Here is a 19,085-nt window from a genome sequence, read left to right on the forward strand (position 1 = left end):
ACGACAGGCTTCCCCGGCAGGTACTCCATCCCTACACATTCAACCATAGGAACAGAAGCTACGCCAGCAACCTATTCTCAGAATGCCTATTAAGAACATCAGGAAGGTCTTTGGTCGGATACAGACATGGCAACGTATATGAAGTCGCGATTAAGCTGCCTAAGCATAGATCCAACGCGCTACTCAAGTAGGCGGGAAAGAAATGCCCTTCTAGCATTGCCACTTCCTTCAAGCTGCTCTTTCTATAAGCTATATTCCAGTAGTGATTAGAGAAGGAATTCATGAGTGACTGACCATTCAACCTTTCCTTCGTATGAGACCGGACATGCCAGCGAATCGAATAGCGTAGGAAGTCAACAAGTCTTAATGGTGGAAAGCTAGAAAGGGAAAAAAGCATTAGTTTCAGGTTGTTTACATACTCGACTAAAAGGAGGAACCCCTCGGGCTAATAAAGTATGTAACTGGCTTAAGAACAAGAAAGCAAGAAAAAGGTATGAAGTTCTAATTGTACAAAACTATTATTACTTCATCCGCTGTGAATAGGCTGAAGGATTTGGATCTTGTCTCTTTGAATCTGCTTTTAAGGCAGAAAGTCAGAACTAGAAACTTTCTCTTGAGATATCCCCATACGTTCCCTTGTGTTAAAGAGCTGTATAATAAGTCCTAGCTATCTGATAATAGCAGTCTTGTTGCTATGGGCTTATCACTAGTCTGCAATACTCAATTCATACCAGCAGTACGGTTGCTAACTTGTCTTTCAAAGTTGCCCTGGTGTATATACCGGAGTACTTCGAGGTACGCCAGTAGGCCACCTATTAGTGTATAGATCCTTCCCTCTTCTATGAAGTTGAAGTGAAGCAAGCGAGCCTCTCGATTAAGGGAGACCGATCTGAGTCAGTTTATCCAGTATTTTAGGAAATGTTCGGGATAGATTCCGTGAGATCTCCATCCTCTGCATGCTCGGTCGCGATCTCCACATCATCAGGTTTTGATTACTCTTTCCTGTAGAGCAGTCAGCCACAAGAACAACAAAATGACAGTAAATTTTCATGGAAAATCTAGGAAAAGGATTCGAATTTTTGTTGTGAAACTCACCTGTTATCTTGATTGAAAGAAACAGAGTAGATAGAGGATGGAGAGGATTGACAGCTGAGCCAAATTGTGAAATAAGATCTCTGTTTCGTCTACAAAAAAAAAAGAGTTGCTTTCAGTCCGTGAAAGAGAAAGAGAAAGAACAATTAGATTTTTTTTTTTCCTTTAAAATACTACCTTATCACAAAGTGACACATATTATTTAGAATTGGTTTTAAAACTTTCATTTTTAGAACCATATCTATCTATTTTCTCTCATTTTGATTTAATTTTTAACATATATTTACTTAGAATCGTCACATAGAACCCTCATGGATACTTCATCGGAGATGGTCTAATACAACACAGTTCGTTTTTCCCTAGTTAATTACAAAAATCAAGATTAGACAACAAACTTAAAAAAAAACACATAAAAGAAAAAGACACGCCTTACACGTTCACGTGTGACGCAAGACCCACAAACCATTTACGGACCAATAGAGATTTCGTTTCCTCTATAATTTTTCTTAATCGGAGGCTACTTTTACGCCTTTTCTAAAGTTACTTTATTACCAACACAACTAAGCATATTTAAAGTAACCTATCTCAAAAAAATATTTCACATCTCCTTGTCCTTGGCTTCAAGCCTTCAAGCTTTTAAACGTGTTGAATAATACAAAGTTCAACTTAAAATTAATTTCTGTTGCATAATTCCTGGTTTTTCTTTTAAAAAATTGAAAACCATAACTGAATCCAAGCTAAAAAAGATTAAACACTTAATCAAACGTAAAATAAAAGGTTTGGTTTTATCTGATCACAACCCACAAATAAAAAAAGGGAACCTTCTCGATGGCTTTCTCGTTATGACTTTCGAAAGAATAAAAGTTCTATAATTAATTCTGATTTCTATTTGCATAAATTTATTATGCAATAAATACTCCTACCAATCTATGATGTATTTACATATAAGTTCTCCCTGGAAGTTAATTAAAGCTGAACAATTTAGCGTGTGAGCACCTCTCTATCTCTCTATCTCTTTCTTATATTCGATTCGTTCTATTCCTCGCGACCTTATCCATTTCTTCATCATCTATCTAAAGCCCAATCTCTTTAAGATTTTTCCTTCTCATTCACTGTCTTGGAGAATATTCCTGCGATCCTATTCGCATTGGCGTTTGGATTTTTGTCGTTTTAAGAGTGAAACGAAGAGTCGGAGGTGAGAAGTGTGTTGTTGGATGAGAGAGATGGCGTCTATACCGAAAGAGCCAGAGCAGGTGATGAAGCTTAGAGACGGATCTGTACTCGGGAAGAAGACGATTCTCAAGAGCGATCATTTTCCAGGCTGTCAGAACAAGCGCATGACTCCTCAGATCGATGGCGCTCCCAATTACCGTCAGGTCTCTCCTCGATTTTGATTCTCGTTGTTTTGTTATTTGGTTAGGGCTAGCTCTCTGTGAACCAAATCGAAATCGGATGCGTTTGGGCTACTTAGGGATCAGAAACGAATAGGCATTTCTCTTCTTTGATTCTAGGTCGAATCCATGTTTGATGTACAACACTCGCTATTAGCTTTTGATCTTTGTTTATGTGTGTGTGTTACTATTTCTCATTTCTAGAGCTTGATGTACACCACTCGCTATACTGTTGATTGGATGTTGTGGACTTTGTAACAGGCTGATTCGCTACGAGTTCACGGGGTCGCAATCCCAACGGCTGTTGGGATACGGAATGTTCTTAGGCACATTGGAGCTCATAAGGATGGTAAACAAGTTCAAGTTCTTTGGATTAGCCTTAGGGAGGAACCGGTATATATCCTTTCTATAAGGCCTCTTCATATGTCACTTATCGTTGCTTCTTATACTCTGTTATTAACTTGTTATTTTACTTGCACATTTTGCCAGGTAGTATACATTAATGGGCGACCGTTTGTTCTGCGTGATGTGGAGAAACCGTACACCAATCTTGAGTACACGGTACCCTGCTAATATGTTTTCACTAGCCCTTTAATTTATGTCATCTCAATCTATTCGGAGGCACATATTTTTGTTCATCAATTAGCATTTTATACGTTAGTTGAAGCATTTTTGAGCAAATCACAAATGACAATGTATCCGTGGTTCCTTTCATTTCTGACCTTAAGTTCATCTTTCTGTTCAGGGAATCAACAGGGTAAGGGTAGAGCAAATGGAAGCACGGTTGAAAGAAGATATTCTCATGGAGGCTTCTAGGTATATGTTTAACTGTATCCACTGAGTCTTACAACGGTGTAACTTTTTTCTTTCTGCTTTGCGGTGTATTTGATTATTTTCCTGCCAGATATGGGAATAAGATACTGGTCACTGATGAACTGCCGGATGGTCAGATGGTGGACCAGTGGGAGCCAGTCTCAACTGATTCCTTAAAGACGCTGCTTGAGGTAGGACTTTGGAATGAAGAATCTATGTGTTTGACACAGAGAATTTATCCTTTTATGTGGTTTCCATGTCATTATTTTTTGCTTATACGCTTCTCTGGACCCAGTTTTACGAAGAACTGCAAGCTGAAGGCTACCTTGTTGATTATGAGCGTGTTCCTGTAACGGATGAAAAGTCACCTAAAGAAACAGATTTTGATGCGTTGGTAAGTCTTATGCTTACGAAATTAGTGAGAACGTTTTTGTGGGTAACTTTGGCGAAACACAAAGCTAGGATAGTTTGTTTTCATTCCTTTCCTAAAGTCAAAATGTTCAGAGATCTTATCTCCTTCCATTTGGTATTTGCTAGGTACATAACATAATACGTCCCTGTCAACTAATATACTAATTTACATTTGTGTTTGCAGATTAAGAAGATATCTCAAGCTGACATTAATACCGAGATAATTTTTAATTGTCAAATGGGACGTGGACGTACAACGACTGGAATGGTGATTGCAACTCTCGTCTATTTCAAGCGTACCGGAGCATCAGGTACTTACTGAAGAGACTCTACAAATTATATATTTATTTGAAACAGAAAGAACCTAATTTGGAGAACATTATTTTGAATTGTCTATTTCTGCCCCTTTTGGAATGTAACGTGCTTTATAGTTTAGAAAGAAGTGTCACGGTAGGGACTAGCCAAATAATCACATCTCAACTCTCTTAATACATATATGTAAGTCCAGGAGCCACGTTTTCAGGAACAAAATATAAACTAGACCCAAAGAGTCATGACAGATTCGTTTTTAAGGCAGTACATTATGGTAGAAATTTGTACTAACCTGCCTTTTTTTTCTTTGCTATATCTCTTTGAATAAAGATCATGGATTCCCAAGAAACAACTCTTTTGGGAGAATCTTTAAAGCTGGTGAAAATATTACTATAAATCTGCCAAATTCTGAGGAGGCAATCCGTAGAGGGGAATATGCAGTTGTTAGAAGTTTGATACGAGTCTTAGAGGTATTTAGTCCCTTTGTGCTTGTCTTTATTTGATCTTCTTGCTGGTCCGGCTGGTTCTAACCATTAACTGGTTTCATGATTCCAGGGTGGTGTAGAAGGCAAAAGGCAAGTTGATAAAGTCATCGACAAATGTGCATCCATGCAGGTATTTTTTTTTTCAATTTTAATACTGAAGTATACTATCTGATATATAAACTGTGTTGTGTTTGTCTTATGGGTTTTCACTTAAGGTAAAAGCTCTAAATATTATCGTTGAATTAACTTACAGAACTTACGAGAGGCGATTGCAACCTATCGGAGTAGTATTTTGCGTCAACCTGATGAAAAAAAGAGAGAGGCAGCACTCTCATTCTTTGTTGAGTACTTGGAAAGATACTACTTCCTTATATGTTTTGCTGTGTACCTTCATTCAGAGGGTGGTTACCTTCAATCTGGTTCGCTTGGTCATGTCAGTTTTTCTGATTGGATGCGAGCTAGGCCAGAGCTCTATAGCATTCTTCGCAGGTACTGGACAGGCGTCTTTTTTTTCCCTTTGAATTTGAATGCTAAAAATTAGACTGCATATGGTATTCAGCCGTCTCATGTAAGTTCATATTCCTCTTTTAGGTTGCTCAGGAGAGATCCTATGGGTGCCCTTGGATATGCGGCTATGAAGCCTTCTTTGACAAAGATTGCAGAATCTACTGATGGGCGCCCTCATGAGATGAGTGTCGTTGCTGCACTTAGAAGTGGGGAAGTACTGGGAAGTCAGACTGTTCTAAAGAGTGATCATAGTCCCGGTTGTCAAATTCTAAGTCTACCAGAGAGGGTGGAAGGAGCACCAAATTTTAGAGAGGTTCCAGGATTTCCTGTATATGGTGTAGCGAACCCAACTATAGATGGTATTCGATCTGTCATTGAAAGGGTTGGGAGTTCAAGAGGTGGCCGGCCTGTCTTTTGGCACAACATGAGAGAAGAACCTGTTATATACATCAACGGGAAACCGTTTGTGCTACGTGAAGTTGAAAGGCCATATAAGAACATGCTAGAATATACGGTAAATAATCTGTAGTTTTTAGTATATTAGCCGATACTAATGAATTGGTCAAAAAGCTGACATAAGTACCTTTGTTTAGGGGATTGATCGCGATAGAGTCGAAGGAATGGAGGCTCGTTTGAAAGAGGATATTCTGAGAGAAGCTAGGCGGTATGATGGTGCGATAATGGTTATTCATGAAACCAAGGATGGACAGATTTTTGACTTATGGGAACATGTGGATGCTGATTCTGTTCAAACACCCCTCGAGGTGTACAAAAGTTTAGAGGCCGATGGCTTTCCTATTAAGTACGCCCGTGTGCCTATTACCGATGGTAAAGCGCCTAAAAGCTCTGACTTTGACACATTGACGTCCAATATCGCTTGTGCTTCCAAAGACACTGCTTTTGTCTTCAATTGCCAGGTTGAGATTCACAATCTGCTTTGGTATTTGATATATTAAGTATTCTTGAGTTTTGCTGTTCGACTTACAAAGGGAATTCCTTTTTTTCATTCGCAGATGGGTAGAGGTAGAACAACCACTGGAACTGTTATTGCATGTCTAGTGAAGCTCCGCATCAATTATGGAAGACCTATTAAGGTTCTGTATGATGTTCTGACCCATGAAATCGTGGATGAAGATTCATCAAGTGGTGGTGAAGAAACTGGAAGCAATACCGCTGAAACAAGACCTCGTATTTCAGAAAGAAGAACCGAGGACCAGCAGGGCCGTACATTTGGAATGGATGACATCCTCCTGCTGTGGAAAATCACTAGGTTATTCGATAACGGAGTTGAATCTCGTGAGGCGTTAGATGCTGTGATTGATAGATGTTCTGCTTTGCAAAACATTCGTGAAGCTGTTCTGCAGTACAGGAAAGTTTTCAACCAACAACATGTTGAGCCAAGAGTAAGAAGTGCTGCATTGAAGCGTGGCGCTGAATATTTGGAGAGATACTTCCGGTTGATTGCCTTTGCAGCATATCTTGGAAGTGAAACTCTAGACGACTTCTTTGTGAAAGGAGGGTCTAAGGTGACTTTCAAGAATTGGCTGCATCAGAGACCTGAGGTGCAAGCGATGAAGTGGAGCATAAGGCTAAGGCCTGGACGATTTTTTACCATTCCTGTGAGTATTGCCTCATTATTTTAGGCTTGAAAACTGTAAATGCTATCTTTCTTTTGCACGTTACAGCTTTTAATTTTCTTCTTGCAGGAGGAACTGCGGGCACAGCACGAATCACAACATGGTGATGCAGTCATGGAGTCAATTGTGAACGAACGGAGTGGTTCTGTTTTGGGCAAAGGTTCTATACTTAAAATGTACTTTTTCCCTGGTCAAAGAACTTCAAGTCGTGTGCAGATTACTGGTGCACCTCATGTATACAAGGTATGTTTATTTTTTTTTACTATGATAACGTCCTTCACCTTGCCATCACTGCCTTATATCAACCGGCAAAAATCATTTCAGGTCGATAGATATCCTGTGTATAGCATGGCAACTCCCACAATTTCCGGAGCTAAAAAGATGCTCGCCTATTTAGGAACCAAACTAAAAGAAGGAGGCGGGGATTCAGCAGCAAGAGTAGTTGTAACAGACCTGAGAGAAGAAGCAGTTGTTTACATCAATGGGACTCCATTTGTCTTGAGAGAATTGAGTAAACCAGTCGATACCCTCAAGCATGTGGGGATAACCGGCGCTGTGGTATGTGCACACCTTTAATTATGACGCGGGCTTCATATACGTTTTTATTGATTTGTATATTTAATGCAGGTAGAGAGCATCGAAACACGGCTAAAAGAAGATATATTGTCTGAGGTTAGAGAAACTGGAGGTCGAATGCTATTACATCGTGAAGAGTATAGCCCAGCATCAAATGAGTCTCGGGTGATAGGATACTGGGAGAATATTCAACCAGAGAATGTGAAGACGCCTGCAGAAGTATATGCTGCTCTTAAAGATGAAAGCTACAACATATCGTACCGGAGAATACCATTAACCAGAGAAAGAGACGCATTAGCTTCCGATGTAGATGCAATCCAGTATTGCAAAGACGAGTAAGGATCATTCATTGTTCTTTTTTTTTTTCTTTTTATTAATTCACTTAACATGTTCCGTTTTAACTGGTGGACACAACTTTCAACAGTGCCGCTGGGGGTTACTTGTTTATATCGCACACCGGTTTTGGAGGAGCTTCTTATGCTATGGCCATTACTTGTCTCGTGCTTCAACCTGGTCAGAAGCTTACAGCTACGCCAAACACAGATTCTTCTACCTTGGACGAAGAAGACGAGTCACCTTGTCGGGCTTGTGATGAAGAAACGTTGAGTATGGGAGATTACCGTGACATACTGAGTCTGATAAGAGTGCTTTCACATGGTCCTCAAAGCAAAGCAGACGTAGATGGGATAATCCAACAGTAAGTAATAATATCAAATCAAATCTCTTTTGACATATTTTTAATTAACCACATAGCTAGCTCATGACTTAGTTGTATTGTTATGCATCTTTACAGGTGTGCTGGTGCAGGACATTTGAAGGAAGACATATGTTACTACACCAAAGAACTCAACAAGCTTCCTAATACAAAAGATGAAGACCGTTCATACATCATGGACATGGGTGTTAAAGCCTTAAGGTTAGTCACATAACTCCATACTCCGGTTTGACAAATTTTCTTTACTTATCAATAATGTTTTTTTTTGTCTTTATTGTTGGTTTTGTATGAGCAGACGCTACTTTTATCTGATAACGTTCAGATCATACCTCTACTGCACGTCGCCGAAAGAAATGAAATTCTTGGATTGGATGCGGTCACGGCCGGAACTCGGACATCTCTGTCATAACCTCAGGATAGACAAGTAATAAGTGTTTTCGAGTTTCAGTATGAGGTTCGGTTTCATACATATGTAGGCAAGTTATGTTGTTTGGTGTCGCAGCTTTTAGTATATATAAGTTGTACAGCTTTCTCTCCTGTGTTTGGTTTGTAGAGAGAGATGTCTCGTCTCTAGGCTTGTTTAAGACCCTCCGACTGTCTCAGCAAGTTACTCTGATCAATAAGCTTTTTCTTTCCCTTTATTCAAAAATCAAATAATAAAAATATACAACAATGCAATTTATAATAAGATCGTCGAATTTTAGCCTTTCTTCGGCGCAAGTTTAGATTTGATCTTTTCGATCTCTTTCGTCCCGATTTGAAATGCCGTCGTTAAAACGTGATCTGGAATCGGCGGAGACGCCGTGAAAAGTGTGGCGGCCATAGATTGAGTTCCCGGTAGCTGACTGTTGAAAGCCGAGATCACCGAAGCTGGTTTCGCTTTGTCGTTGTTCTTCTGGTAATGAATCAGTCCTCTCGGGAAGACGAACACTTCTCCTTTCTTAACCGTCTTAGCGAAGAGCTTGTTCGCCGTCGTGATGAAGCCGACGTCAAGCTCGCCTTCCAACACGAAGATTACTTCGGTGGCGCGAGGGTGCGTGTGCGGCGGGTTTAAACCTCCGGGAGCGTAGTCGATACGCGCGAGGGAGACTCCGAGCGTGTTGAGCCCTGCGATCTTCTCTACGTTAGCTCCCGTGACGGCGGATCCGACGGTGTTGTTAACGACGGCTGGTTTGCCGATTCCGGCGAAGAAGAAATCAGAGGCGGTTATGTTTGATTCAGGCTTACAAGTGAAACCATTCACTTTTATCCCTGCGTAAATCATATTAACGACAATTAAACAAAAATACGATGTAAATGTAGATACTACTATATAGTACCTGAAGTGCGATCTGCGACGCATAGATCTTGAAGTGTGTCAGGATCGTAAGCAAGAGCAATCAGAGTGAGAGATGATAAACCAAAGAAGAACACGTAAGATCTCGAGTCCATGATGATGATGCACTCTTTAGTCTCTGCAACTGTGATATCATTATGTCTAAAGATTGGATGGGGTTATATATAAAATGTGTATGAATTTGTTGAGGAAACTTATGCAAAAGCTAAACTAACTTAGACGCAAAGCAAAAACGGTGGAGAGATGTGATGTCGTTTTATGTTAACTTTTAAGTTTCGGTTTGCTTTACTTCAAATTCTTAGTTTAAACCGGTTTGTATAGATCAATCATTACTTTAAAAAAAAATAAGATCAATAGAAATCACACGCCAATTGTCTTTGTCTAGTCAAGAAGTAGAACTTACATTCACACTTCAATAGCCTCTCATAACCATTTTACAATAATACATGTATGGTACATCTAAAGCAAGCTGCCGAGTTGCTTTGGTCTAGTGGTATAGGAGCTCCAGCTGGAATGCCCGTCTTTGAGTTCGAACCTTGGCCACTGCGGAATTTACATGTAGGCTGCAGCACCCGAGACCGAAGACCGTTACACGGTGAGCCACATGGTGACGCCCTGGCAGCGTCCATGCTCACTTCGGTCTCTAGTCTGGACCACCTCGGTGGGGCCAGGATACGTCATCTTTAGATAATGGGTTTAATAGTTTAAGTGGCCTTTCTACTGGAGCCACTAAAAAATGGATTTAATAGTTTGGGTTAACTTAGTTGTGTATATATGATTAATTAGGTTGCGGTAGATCTCCTTTGTTATCAAAAGAGAAGTCGGCCCAGTTAGAATGTAAGCCCAATAAGATTCAACAATCAAAGCCCAAGCTGCAAGAGCTCTTTCCAACAGTCTAGCAGCTTCCTATAAAAGCAAACAAACAATGTACGGGAAGTTATGATGGAAGACGACAACAGACTTGGGGGAGACTCGGATCGCATCACTCGAAACGTACTGATGCTCGACAAATGTCACAAGATTAAGCTTCGTGTAGTTGCCTATAAATGAGAGAGAGAGAGAGAGAGAGAGACGTCGAGGAGGGTTATCGTCGTCTGTCAAAAAAAACCCTAAAGTTTCAACCTTTGCTGTCAATAAAAAACCAAACCATGGCTTCGTACAGCGAACCTTACGTCTGTAAGTTCTTCTCTCACTACCTCTTCTTCTCTACGTTACGTTAGATAAAGTGATCAACTTTATAGATCTGATAATTTCTGTGTGTTTTTAATTGATTAATACCCTGTAAACAAAAGTAGAGACTTGATATGATTTTCATCTGTCTTTTATTGTGAGTTTATAATATATTTTGTAGTAACTGAATCTGTGTGTGTGTGTGTGTGTGTTCTTCTCTGTTTGTCAGCGAATGGGACAGGAGTGTTCTGGGACATGGACGAATGTAAGATCCCTGAGGGACGCACGGAAGCTGACCTCGTACCGTTTATTAGAGAGATGCTGTTGGGTGTTGGTCTACGCGGTCCTGTTTGGATCCGGATCTATGGCGATTTGACCGGACTTTCGAGCCTCGGAGGATCATGTGAAGCTGAGTCATTTTCACGCAGGAGAGAAACGTGAGAAGATGACGAAGATATTGGAGGACATAGTTTCGTGGTCAGGTGAGAATCCAGAACCATCGTTGGGAATACTAGTCTTGGGACACTTGGGAGCCGCAGATGATGCCGACATCACCGAGGTTACTGAACTTCTCAAGACTCAGAAAAACTATCACTTTGTGTTTGCGACTCCAGGATCTCCACCTCCTCCAACGGTGGTGAGGTTTCTCAGGGCTATTCCTCGTGGTGGACTCTAGCCTTTTTTAGAAAGTTTGAATAACATTTTCACAAAAGGACAAAAGTAATAATCAAAAGCCTCAACTTATGTTATTGTCTCGGAAGCAAAAGATGAGATTATCAGATATTGTTTACTTTTACAATCTCGTTCTATTTATTTTTCTGCTTTTTCTTAACTTCCATAAAGCTAGAAATCACCGATTGTTTTATTATGCATGATAGTTATTAATAGCTAATAATGTCTCAACACCTCATTATATAGCTTCACAATTTCAAGATAAGTAGTAATTGAGATTACATTTGACATAATAAGCAAAGTGAAGAAGATCTTATTGGGCCAAAAAGTAAGTAAACTTTGGACTGGGCTTAAAATCAACGCGGCGCAAGTTAGCGTGAGATGTTAACGATATCATCATCAACTAATGTGCGTGCATAAAAACGCTCGAGAGGCCAGGCCAGACTTCCTTATTCTCTCTTATCTGAAACTAGAGACGGTTGTCAAAGCAAAAGCTAAATCATCTTCCTCTCGTCACCAATCAAATGGCGTCTTTGTCTTCAATGCAGATGGTTCACACTTCTCAGGTTCGTAACCTCAACTCCTAACATTATGGCTTTTAAGTTCTTCCTTGTCATCGATCGAATTAAGCTGCCTTCTGTTGTGTTTGGTTTTCTTTGTAGATTGGTGTTAAGTCGCAGTTAGTTTCTTCTGCAAACCGAACATCTCAATCAGTTTCCTCTGGTTCTGCATTGTCCTCGAGACTACACTATGCAGCAAGTTTCCCTCTCAAGAAGCACTTCTCAGGAGCTTATGCGACCATCAAGAACCAGAGAACAGCTTGTGTTAAATCAATGGCAGCTGTAAGAAGATAATTTCCCACTAAAAGCATATAATCATTAGTTATTATCATGTTGCTACTAATGAACTTTGTGTTGATTACTAGGAGGAAGAGGAAGTGATAGAACCTCAGGCTAAAGTGACGAACAAGGTTTACTTTGATGTTGAGATTGGTGGTGAAGTCGCTGGAAGGATTGTGATGGGTCTGTTTGGTGACGTCGTGCCCAAAACCGTTGAAAACTTCCGTGTCTTGTGTACTGGTAAGATAATGAAAGTTTGGAACTTTGTAGATATATTAAAAAAAAAAATAGACTTAGATGAATAAATGTTTGTGTTTATTCAGGTGAGAAGAAGTATGGATACAAAGGTTCTTCTTTCCATCGTATTATTAAAGATTTCATGATCCAAGGAGGTGACTTCACCGAGGGAAATGTAATGTTTTTTTCTTCTTTTTTTTACATTTAAGATTGTGTCTTTTAAGTAATATTTCATTCAAAATTGTTAACATGGTCTGATAGGGTACTGGAGGAATTAGTATCTATGGTGCCAAGTTTGAAGATGAAAACTTCACTTGTGAGTGTTACTACTAACAAAGACAAGTTGTTGTTTTCTAGTGTTTTACTTCTTTGAGGTGTTAATGCTTTTGTTTTGGGCATGTCCAGTGAAGCATACTGGACCTGGAATCTTGAGTATGGCCAACGCTGGTCCCAATACTAATGGAAGCCAGTTCTTCATTTGCACTGTCAAGGTGAAAAGATTCACTAACTCTTCACATTATATAAACTTGTAGATCTTAATATGTTTTGCCTTTTGATTCATATATTTTTTTTGTGTGCAGACTCCATGGTTAGACAACAAGCATGTTGTGTTTGGACAAGTCATTGAAGGTATGAAGCTTGTTAGGACACTTGAATCTCAGGAGACACGCGCCTTCGATGTTCCCAAGAAAGGTTGCAGAATCTATGCCTGTGGAGAGCTCCCTCTGGATGCTTGATAACCACACTATTGAGATCATTCCAGGGTCATTGCCATCTTTGTTTTGTTATTATGAGAGTTTCAAGTTATGGTCTTTATGTTTATTTCTTTATGATTACATGAGTTGAAAGTACAATGTAAGAGTCTTATTAAAGTTTATTTATCTTTTAAGCTTGAACCATGGTTGCAACCGCCACTTGCTGCACAATTGGCTCCACCTTCTCGTCTTTGTTGTCTTCCCATAGATCAGGTATAGCTTTCTTTATGTTGTGAATGCTGCTTAGTGCATAGTCTGCACCTTGAACTAGCACCGAGTCACCCACGAACACGGTTTTGAGCCCTGCTGCTTTAGCACTAGCGATGTTACGGACACTGTCATCAAAGAACATCTGAAAAGAAAGAAACAGAGGTTTTCAGTGTCTGAAACTGTTATAAAGATTCTTGTGACGTTTTCTTTTACCGTTTTGCGTGGATCAACGATGTCTGCTATGCGAATGGCGGCTTCAAAGGCTTGAACAGAGGGTTTACAGAGGATTTGAGTGGTTGTGTTAGAAGAAGGGTTTAGTGTTTCGAAGCAAATGATTCCTTCAAAGCAGTCTTCTAGACCCAAACGCTTAAGAGTTCGTGTTGCATGAGCTTTGTCTGCATTAGTAAAGATCTGATGGAGGAAAGAACAAAAAACAGTGGATGATTAAAAAAGAATCATTGGACCGGTTATGGACACAGCCGAATAAAAAATTCAATTTGGTACCTAAAACTTTAAAAGCTATTATACATATTTAGGATGGTCCCAAATTGATTAAAAAAAGTTATTAAAATTAAACCTAAAAAATGAAAATGTTTATAGCCCTTTAAATCTCAGATCCGGCAAGAGTAAACTTACGATCTTACGGTGAGGCATGGAGAGAAGAAGGTTACGTAGAATGGGATCAGGTTTTAGTTTCTCGTAGGGAAGTCTTCCATGGACATATTCATGGAACTCATCGTTGTCAAATTCATAACCCATAACCTGTAACGCACGGTTCAGTTTTTGTTGTTATAGGTTCAAGAACTGTTTATGAAATGAATGAGAGAGTAATCACATACCTTGAGACCAGCCATGGTGGTTCCATATTCTTTGTAAAGATCAAGACACATCTTTGGAACTTCACTCTCTTCTATTCCTAGTTGATTAAGCATGAACTCTGCATATAAGAAAAAAAAGATAATTGAGTAAATAATTAAAAGAAGTTATACAGAGGATTAAATTAAATCTTGAAACGTTAGTCTATTTTCCTTGGATGTTGTTTCGACAAGCTAAGTTGATTCCGATGCTCAAAGGGTATAGAGTATCGTCCATATCTGTAACAACAACAACAACAACAACAACAAGACACTCTTCAGAAACTGCATGGAGAAAAAAGAGTTGTAGAAGATGATGTGTGGTGATGTTATGTAATACCAAAGAACAAGCACTCATACTTAGCTCCAAATTCATCCATATTCAATCTCGTGAAGAAGAATAAGAAGAGTTATAGAGATACTACTTATAGAGAAAGGTGATAAAGAGATAGATAGAGCTTATGATCACTGTGAATGAATTGGCTATATTTATAATAAAATGACACATAGCATATTTGGTTATTTTAATATTGTTATGTTTTAATTTGCAAATTCATAATATCAGTTGTTATATTTTCTGTTAGACGTTGTTTGATAACGTTGATAAATGACACGAGTTGTCAAGTGGACTCAGTACATATGTGTGTATGGAATATCCTAAAAGTATATTATTTTATAAGAATTATCGTCAGTATATATGTCTGAATAATATACGATAATTTTCTGAATTATTTTTAGGGGTTGTCTCTAATTTTCTGTATAATGTATAATGGCTTGCACTAATATGAAATATATAAAGAATTAAAGCTTGATTGTTGATGTTGACTTGGTGGTGATCATGATAGTAATCCACCATATCATTCACATGCTGATGCATGCAACAAAATGAGGTGTTTAACATATAGAGTTACTTTGGTTATTCATATAGTTTTCTTAGTCATTTCCCACTTTTCGTGACCTTCCATTTCCATAAACAATGTACAAGAAATAAAGGCAAACACTGAAAATATTCTGAAATGTCAAGTGTACATATACCGAACGAAAAGAGTAAAAAGTATCATGCAGTACGTTGTATCTTTCACTAAAATGTTCACAATATATGCTGAGGAACATTATCTTAACTAATATTCTTCGTTTCTTCTTCTTAGTATTTCACGTTTTTCTATGATAAATAAAATATCGAAGCGTGGAAACGATTTTGGAAACAACCACAAATTAGTTAGTTTCAAAAATATAACAACTAATTAAATAACAATATGTCGATACTGAAAGAAAAGCATAGAATTATGCCAGTTTTCCAAAAAAAAAAGAAGCACACAACATCACATTGTAAACTTAAAACGAAAACTGATATATGTTTCCTATATAAAATGAAAACGAATCAGATCTGCAATATAATATACCCACGAATGAATTGTTAGCTGATTCAGAGAGCACGTAGTATTATAATAATCGAAGATCTTAAATCCCAAACCTAATTTAAAATCCTTATAACGACGAGGCTTATGTATTAATTTTATGATGTTTGATTCTATTTTTTTCTTCTGATACTGTAAATGTCATCATAATATGTAAATCTAACATAATTAATACAATTAAACATCTTAGTGGATGGTGTAAGTGCGCATATACCAGTATATATATTTTTTAAAAAAATTAAACTGAAACTATATGTGGCTACATACATCCATCTATAATTGTTTAAAATGTTAATGGAATAAAATAATCTATCCTATAAGTAGGGATGGGCACGTCGGTTATTTTATCGGTTCGGTTTGGTTAATTTAGTTCTAGATTTTCCCAACTGAAATAAACTATAATTAGTTTGGTTTGGATCGGTTTCAGTTCGGTTTGTATTTGGTTCGGTTTGTGTTTCGGTTCGGTTTAATCAGGTTCGTTTATTTTAATTCTTGTAAGAGAAATCATATTTTAAAACATATGGTCATGAAATCATCATGTTGGTGAATATGAAAAAAAAACTGTGTAAACTAAATCTAATATAAAACTAAAATAAAAAATCATTAAAAAAACATAAAAAAATTATAAGAACATGATCAATTCAAAGTTAACTAAAGTAAATAAAAAATTAAAAAAAATCATCGTTAATAATGCTTATTAGAAATAAACTATGTAAATTAAATCTAATATAAAACTGAAACAAAAATCTTAAAAAACCACAAAAAGTTTATAAGAACACAATGTAACTAAAGTAAATAGAAAATTAAAAGGCCAACATCGTTAATAAAATTGATAGTGACTTTAAGGTTAGGATTTTAGTATATTGTATATTGCTAATATGTTTAATTCAAATAATAACAAAAACACATTGGTTTTTTAGTTTGGTTTAACTCGGTTTGGTTCAGATATGTTTCGGTTTTCGGGCTGGGAAAATTTTAAACCAAACTATTTGTTAATAGATTTTGGTTTGGTTGGTTCGATTTGACTCGGTTCGGTTTGTTTGTTTTTTGCCCACCCCTACCTATAAGCAGTAGCAATTAGTAACTAAACCAAATTCATAGATATTCTTTCTTTTTGTTGTAAATGTGACAAGTTAAAATTCCTTAACAACAGTCAACAATTATCTATTTTCACTAATTTGTTTTCCATAATAGCTAAATTTATGATTTGTTCTGGGATTTAGATATTTCAGTCTTCATTATCAAATCTGGAACATTCAACCCAAAACAATCAGTTGCAAAAGAATCAGTAAGCAAATATTTAATTTCAGAAAGTACAAAAGTTTTCCAAATGAATGAATTAATTCGGAAGCAAATATGGAAATAAATACGGAATTTCATTCAGTTAGATTTATACATTTATTAGTATAGTAAACAAAACAACTGTATTCAATTTCGTGACGGAACATAAATATCAGAAAGTTTCTTTTTCTTTTATTTATTTTTATTACAAGAAAATCATTTTATTTTTTATTTTATTCTTTTCATGCACATGTGATTAGAGTAAGAAAAATCGAAATTATTAAAGGGGAAATTGTTTTTTAGAGAAAAAAATAATAATTATGTCCTTTTATATTAATATCTATTTTGTGTCATTTTTGTCTATAATACCCTTTAATATTTTTGAAAATAAATTTAATAAATAGTTTTACGGACAAAAAAAAAATAGAAAAATAGTAACTATTGATAAAATACCTATATGAACTTAATGGTATTTTTTCAGTTCTAAAAATGTTTAAATCGTAATTTTCAGATTTTATTCTAAATAAAGTAGAAATGGCATTCTACGAAGTAGAAAACGAAATCCACTTTTTCATTGAATATACAATGTTTAGAATACGTGATCTGCGTAAATAAGAGTATTCTAAAAATATTTAGAATACACATTTCGCGCTTAACCTACCGATCTAAAATCTTTAGAAATCAAAATCTACACATTAATATAAATCTAAAACACGTAGAAACCGACTTCTACAGATTTACTGTAAATCTAAAACATGTAGAAATCAAAATCTACACATTACTATAATTCTAAGAACCTGTAGAAACCGATTTCTACAAATTAGTTGTATTCTACGGATAACAAACCAATTCCTAAAAATATGGAAACAAAATATTTGGGAATATTCAATTTCATATTTTGAAAAAAAATCGATTTAAAAAAAATGAAAAAAACGTGGTAACCTTTTTCTCACGCCGTCTTCTATATTCCATTGATTGTTCACAAAAAATTCACATTATTTCTACCAAATCAGTGTGAAATTGAGTGAGTTAGGGTTTATAAACTTGAGACTTTGATTTTCTCTCTCTTTGTTCGTGAAGGAGATGGTAAATTATGGGTTTCATCCCAAAGAAATCGAGTTTAAAGAGTTGAAATCGTGTTTGGTCGGTTCAAACGAAGTTGGAATCAAACCGGATATCACCGAAGAAAACCATAAAATCAATTTGGAAGACTTACCTGGCACATGATCGATAGGTCAATAATTCGAGATCGGTCGATCTGTATGAAATCGACCTTTGCTGATCGAGTGAAATGGACCAGGTCGATCAGTATATGCTCCGCATTTTTTTTGTTCTGCATAATGATCAGGATCGATCGATTCGTTCGACCTTGTAATTTCGGATCGATCGATCCCGTTTAATCGAACCTATTATTTATTATATTTAAAAATTACAATTTTAAGGGCATTATTGTCATTTTAAAAATAATTAACTTAATGGAACATAAAGTATATGAGATTAGTGTAAAAGGACATAATTATCATTTTTTTTGCTCCAAAAAAAACAATTTCCCCATTATTAAATTTATCAAGAATAGCTGAACAATTCACTTAAACCGAAATTGGTTGTCTTAGAAATCATTCTTTAATCCAAATTTTCGCGCTGCAGCTGCGTTTCACCAGAGATGAGAAGCGTGTGGCTGTGGATTGCGGTGGCTGTGTGCTCACTATGCTCAGCCACGGCGATTGTTCGGAGCGGATCTAGCGATGAAATTGGGAAACCAAGAGACACTGAGATACCGGATAACAAATTGATGGCGTCTAAGGTTTCAATGGTGCCTCTCACCTTGATTCATGGTGCTGACTCCAAAGGAGCTGGTACAAACTCTCTCACACTCTCTTTTTCGTTGTTCTTATTGATGGAAAACGATTTTGTAGAACTCATCAGTCTCCTAGTGTTTATGCTCACTTCTGAGCTGATGCAGTGTGCTTAGATGGGACGTTAGCTGGTTACCATCTAGATCGTGGGTTTGGTTCAGGTGCTAACAGTTGGCTTATCCATCTTGAGGTATCTTCACCTTTGACCTCTCTCTCATGTAATCTTGGATCATTTTGCTAGTTTAGCAAACAACTAGTGTTACCTCGTGCTAAGCACGAATCAAAATGTATGTATTTAAATTATTTGATGATAAAACTACAATTGCAAAATTGTCAATCAAAATAAAATTACGAGAAAAAGACAAAAATAGCACTAAATCAAGTTTTTGTTCACAAACTAGTACTCAAAGTCAAAAGTCACAAAAATAGCACTTAATGTTTTATCAAAAGTCACAAAATTAGGGTTTAGAGTTAAAGGGTGGGGTTTAGGATTTAGGGTTTAGGGTTTAGGGTTTAGA

The 19,085-nt window shown here is 37.1% G+C and overlaps 6 protein-coding genes across 6 annotated transcripts in view; 4 read left to right on the top strand and 2 right to left on the bottom strand.

Annotated features, from left to right (window-relative positions):
- The first annotated feature begins 2,062 nt into the window (after window positions 1–2,062).
- Window positions 2,063–8,576, top strand: LOC106311607 (paladin-like). Its single transcript, XM_013748835.1, has 19 exons — window positions 2,063–2,468; window positions 2,745–2,876; window positions 2,973–3,044; window positions 3,229–3,299; window positions 3,388–3,487; window positions 3,592–3,690; window positions 3,892–4,018; window positions 4,350–4,489; window positions 4,575–4,634; window positions 4,758–4,993; window positions 5,096–5,525; window positions 5,605–5,928; window positions 6,025–6,630; window positions 6,718–6,891; window positions 6,973–7,206; window positions 7,276–7,559; window positions 7,649–7,921; window positions 8,018–8,140; window positions 8,235–8,576. The coding sequence occupies exons 1-19, from the start codon at window positions 2,307–2,309 to the stop codon at window positions 8,365–8,367; spliced, it is 3,780 nt and encodes a 1,259-aa protein (XP_013604289.1). The 5' UTR covers window positions 2,063–2,306; the 3' UTR covers window positions 8,368–8,576.
- On the bottom strand, window positions 8,553–9,422 carry LOC106311608 (germin-like protein subfamily 2 member 4). Its single transcript, XM_013748836.1, has 2 exons — window positions 9,259–9,422; window positions 8,553–9,190 (listed from the first exon to the last, which is right to left on the bottom strand). The coding sequence occupies exons 1-2, from the start codon at window positions 9,368–9,370 to the stop codon at window positions 8,640–8,642; spliced, it is 663 nt and encodes a 220-aa protein (XP_013604290.1). The 5' UTR covers window positions 9,371–9,422; the 3' UTR covers window positions 8,553–8,639.
- Window positions 9,423–10,342: 920 nt separating this feature from the next.
- Window positions 10,343–11,241, top strand: LOC106310446. Its single transcript, XM_013747681.1, has 2 exons — window positions 10,343–10,451; window positions 10,675–11,241. The coding sequence occupies exons 1-2, from the start codon at window positions 10,424–10,426 to the stop codon at window positions 10,884–10,886; spliced, it is 240 nt and encodes a 79-aa protein (XP_013603135.1). The 5' UTR covers window positions 10,343–10,423; the 3' UTR covers window positions 10,887–11,241.
- A 304-nt stretch (window positions 11,242–11,545) lies between these two features.
- LOC106312812 (peptidyl-prolyl cis-trans isomerase CYP20-3, chloroplastic) lies at window positions 11,546–13,089 on the top strand. Its single transcript, XM_013750471.1, has 7 exons — window positions 11,546–11,683; window positions 11,780–11,959; window positions 12,043–12,196; window positions 12,280–12,368; window positions 12,455–12,509; window positions 12,599–12,684; window positions 12,775–13,089. Exons 1-7 carry the CDS (start codon window positions 11,642–11,644, stop codon window positions 12,928–12,930), a joined length of 762 nt encoding a protein of 253 aa, XP_013605925.1. The 5' UTR covers window positions 11,546–11,641; the 3' UTR covers window positions 12,931–13,089.
- On the bottom strand, window positions 12,987–14,460 carry LOC106312813 (uncharacterized protein C24B11.05). The gene is made up of 6 exons (XM_013750472.1): window positions 14,353–14,460; window positions 14,187–14,252; window positions 13,998–14,095; window positions 13,795–13,920; window positions 13,372–13,569; window positions 12,987–13,300 (listed from the first exon to the last, which is right to left on the bottom strand). The coding sequence occupies exons 1-6, from the start codon at window positions 14,390–14,392 to the stop codon at window positions 13,079–13,081; spliced, it is 750 nt and encodes a 249-aa protein (XP_013605926.1). The 5' UTR covers window positions 14,393–14,460; the 3' UTR covers window positions 12,987–13,078.
- A 3,836-nt stretch (window positions 14,461–18,296) lies between these two features.
- LOC106307225 (pectin acetylesterase 6) overlaps window positions 18,297–19,085 on the top strand; it is a 3,915-nt gene continuing 3,126 nt past the window's right edge. The window contains exons 1-2 of the mRNA XM_013744120.1: window positions 18,297–18,567; window positions 18,675–18,757. Of these exons, the coding sequence (XP_013599574.1) occupies window positions 18,375–18,567; window positions 18,675–18,757 (276 nt within the window). The 5' untranslated portion in view covers window positions 18,297–18,374. The remainder of the gene's footprint in view (window positions 18,568–18,674; window positions 18,758–19,085) is intronic.

The sequence above is a fragment of the Brassica oleracea genome, chromosome C8 (assembly GCF_000695525.1).
Source record: "Brassica oleracea var. oleracea cultivar TO1000 chromosome C8, BOL, whole genome shotgun sequence".
NCBI lineage: Eukaryota > Viridiplantae > Streptophyta > Magnoliopsida > Brassicales > Brassicaceae > Brassica > Brassica oleracea.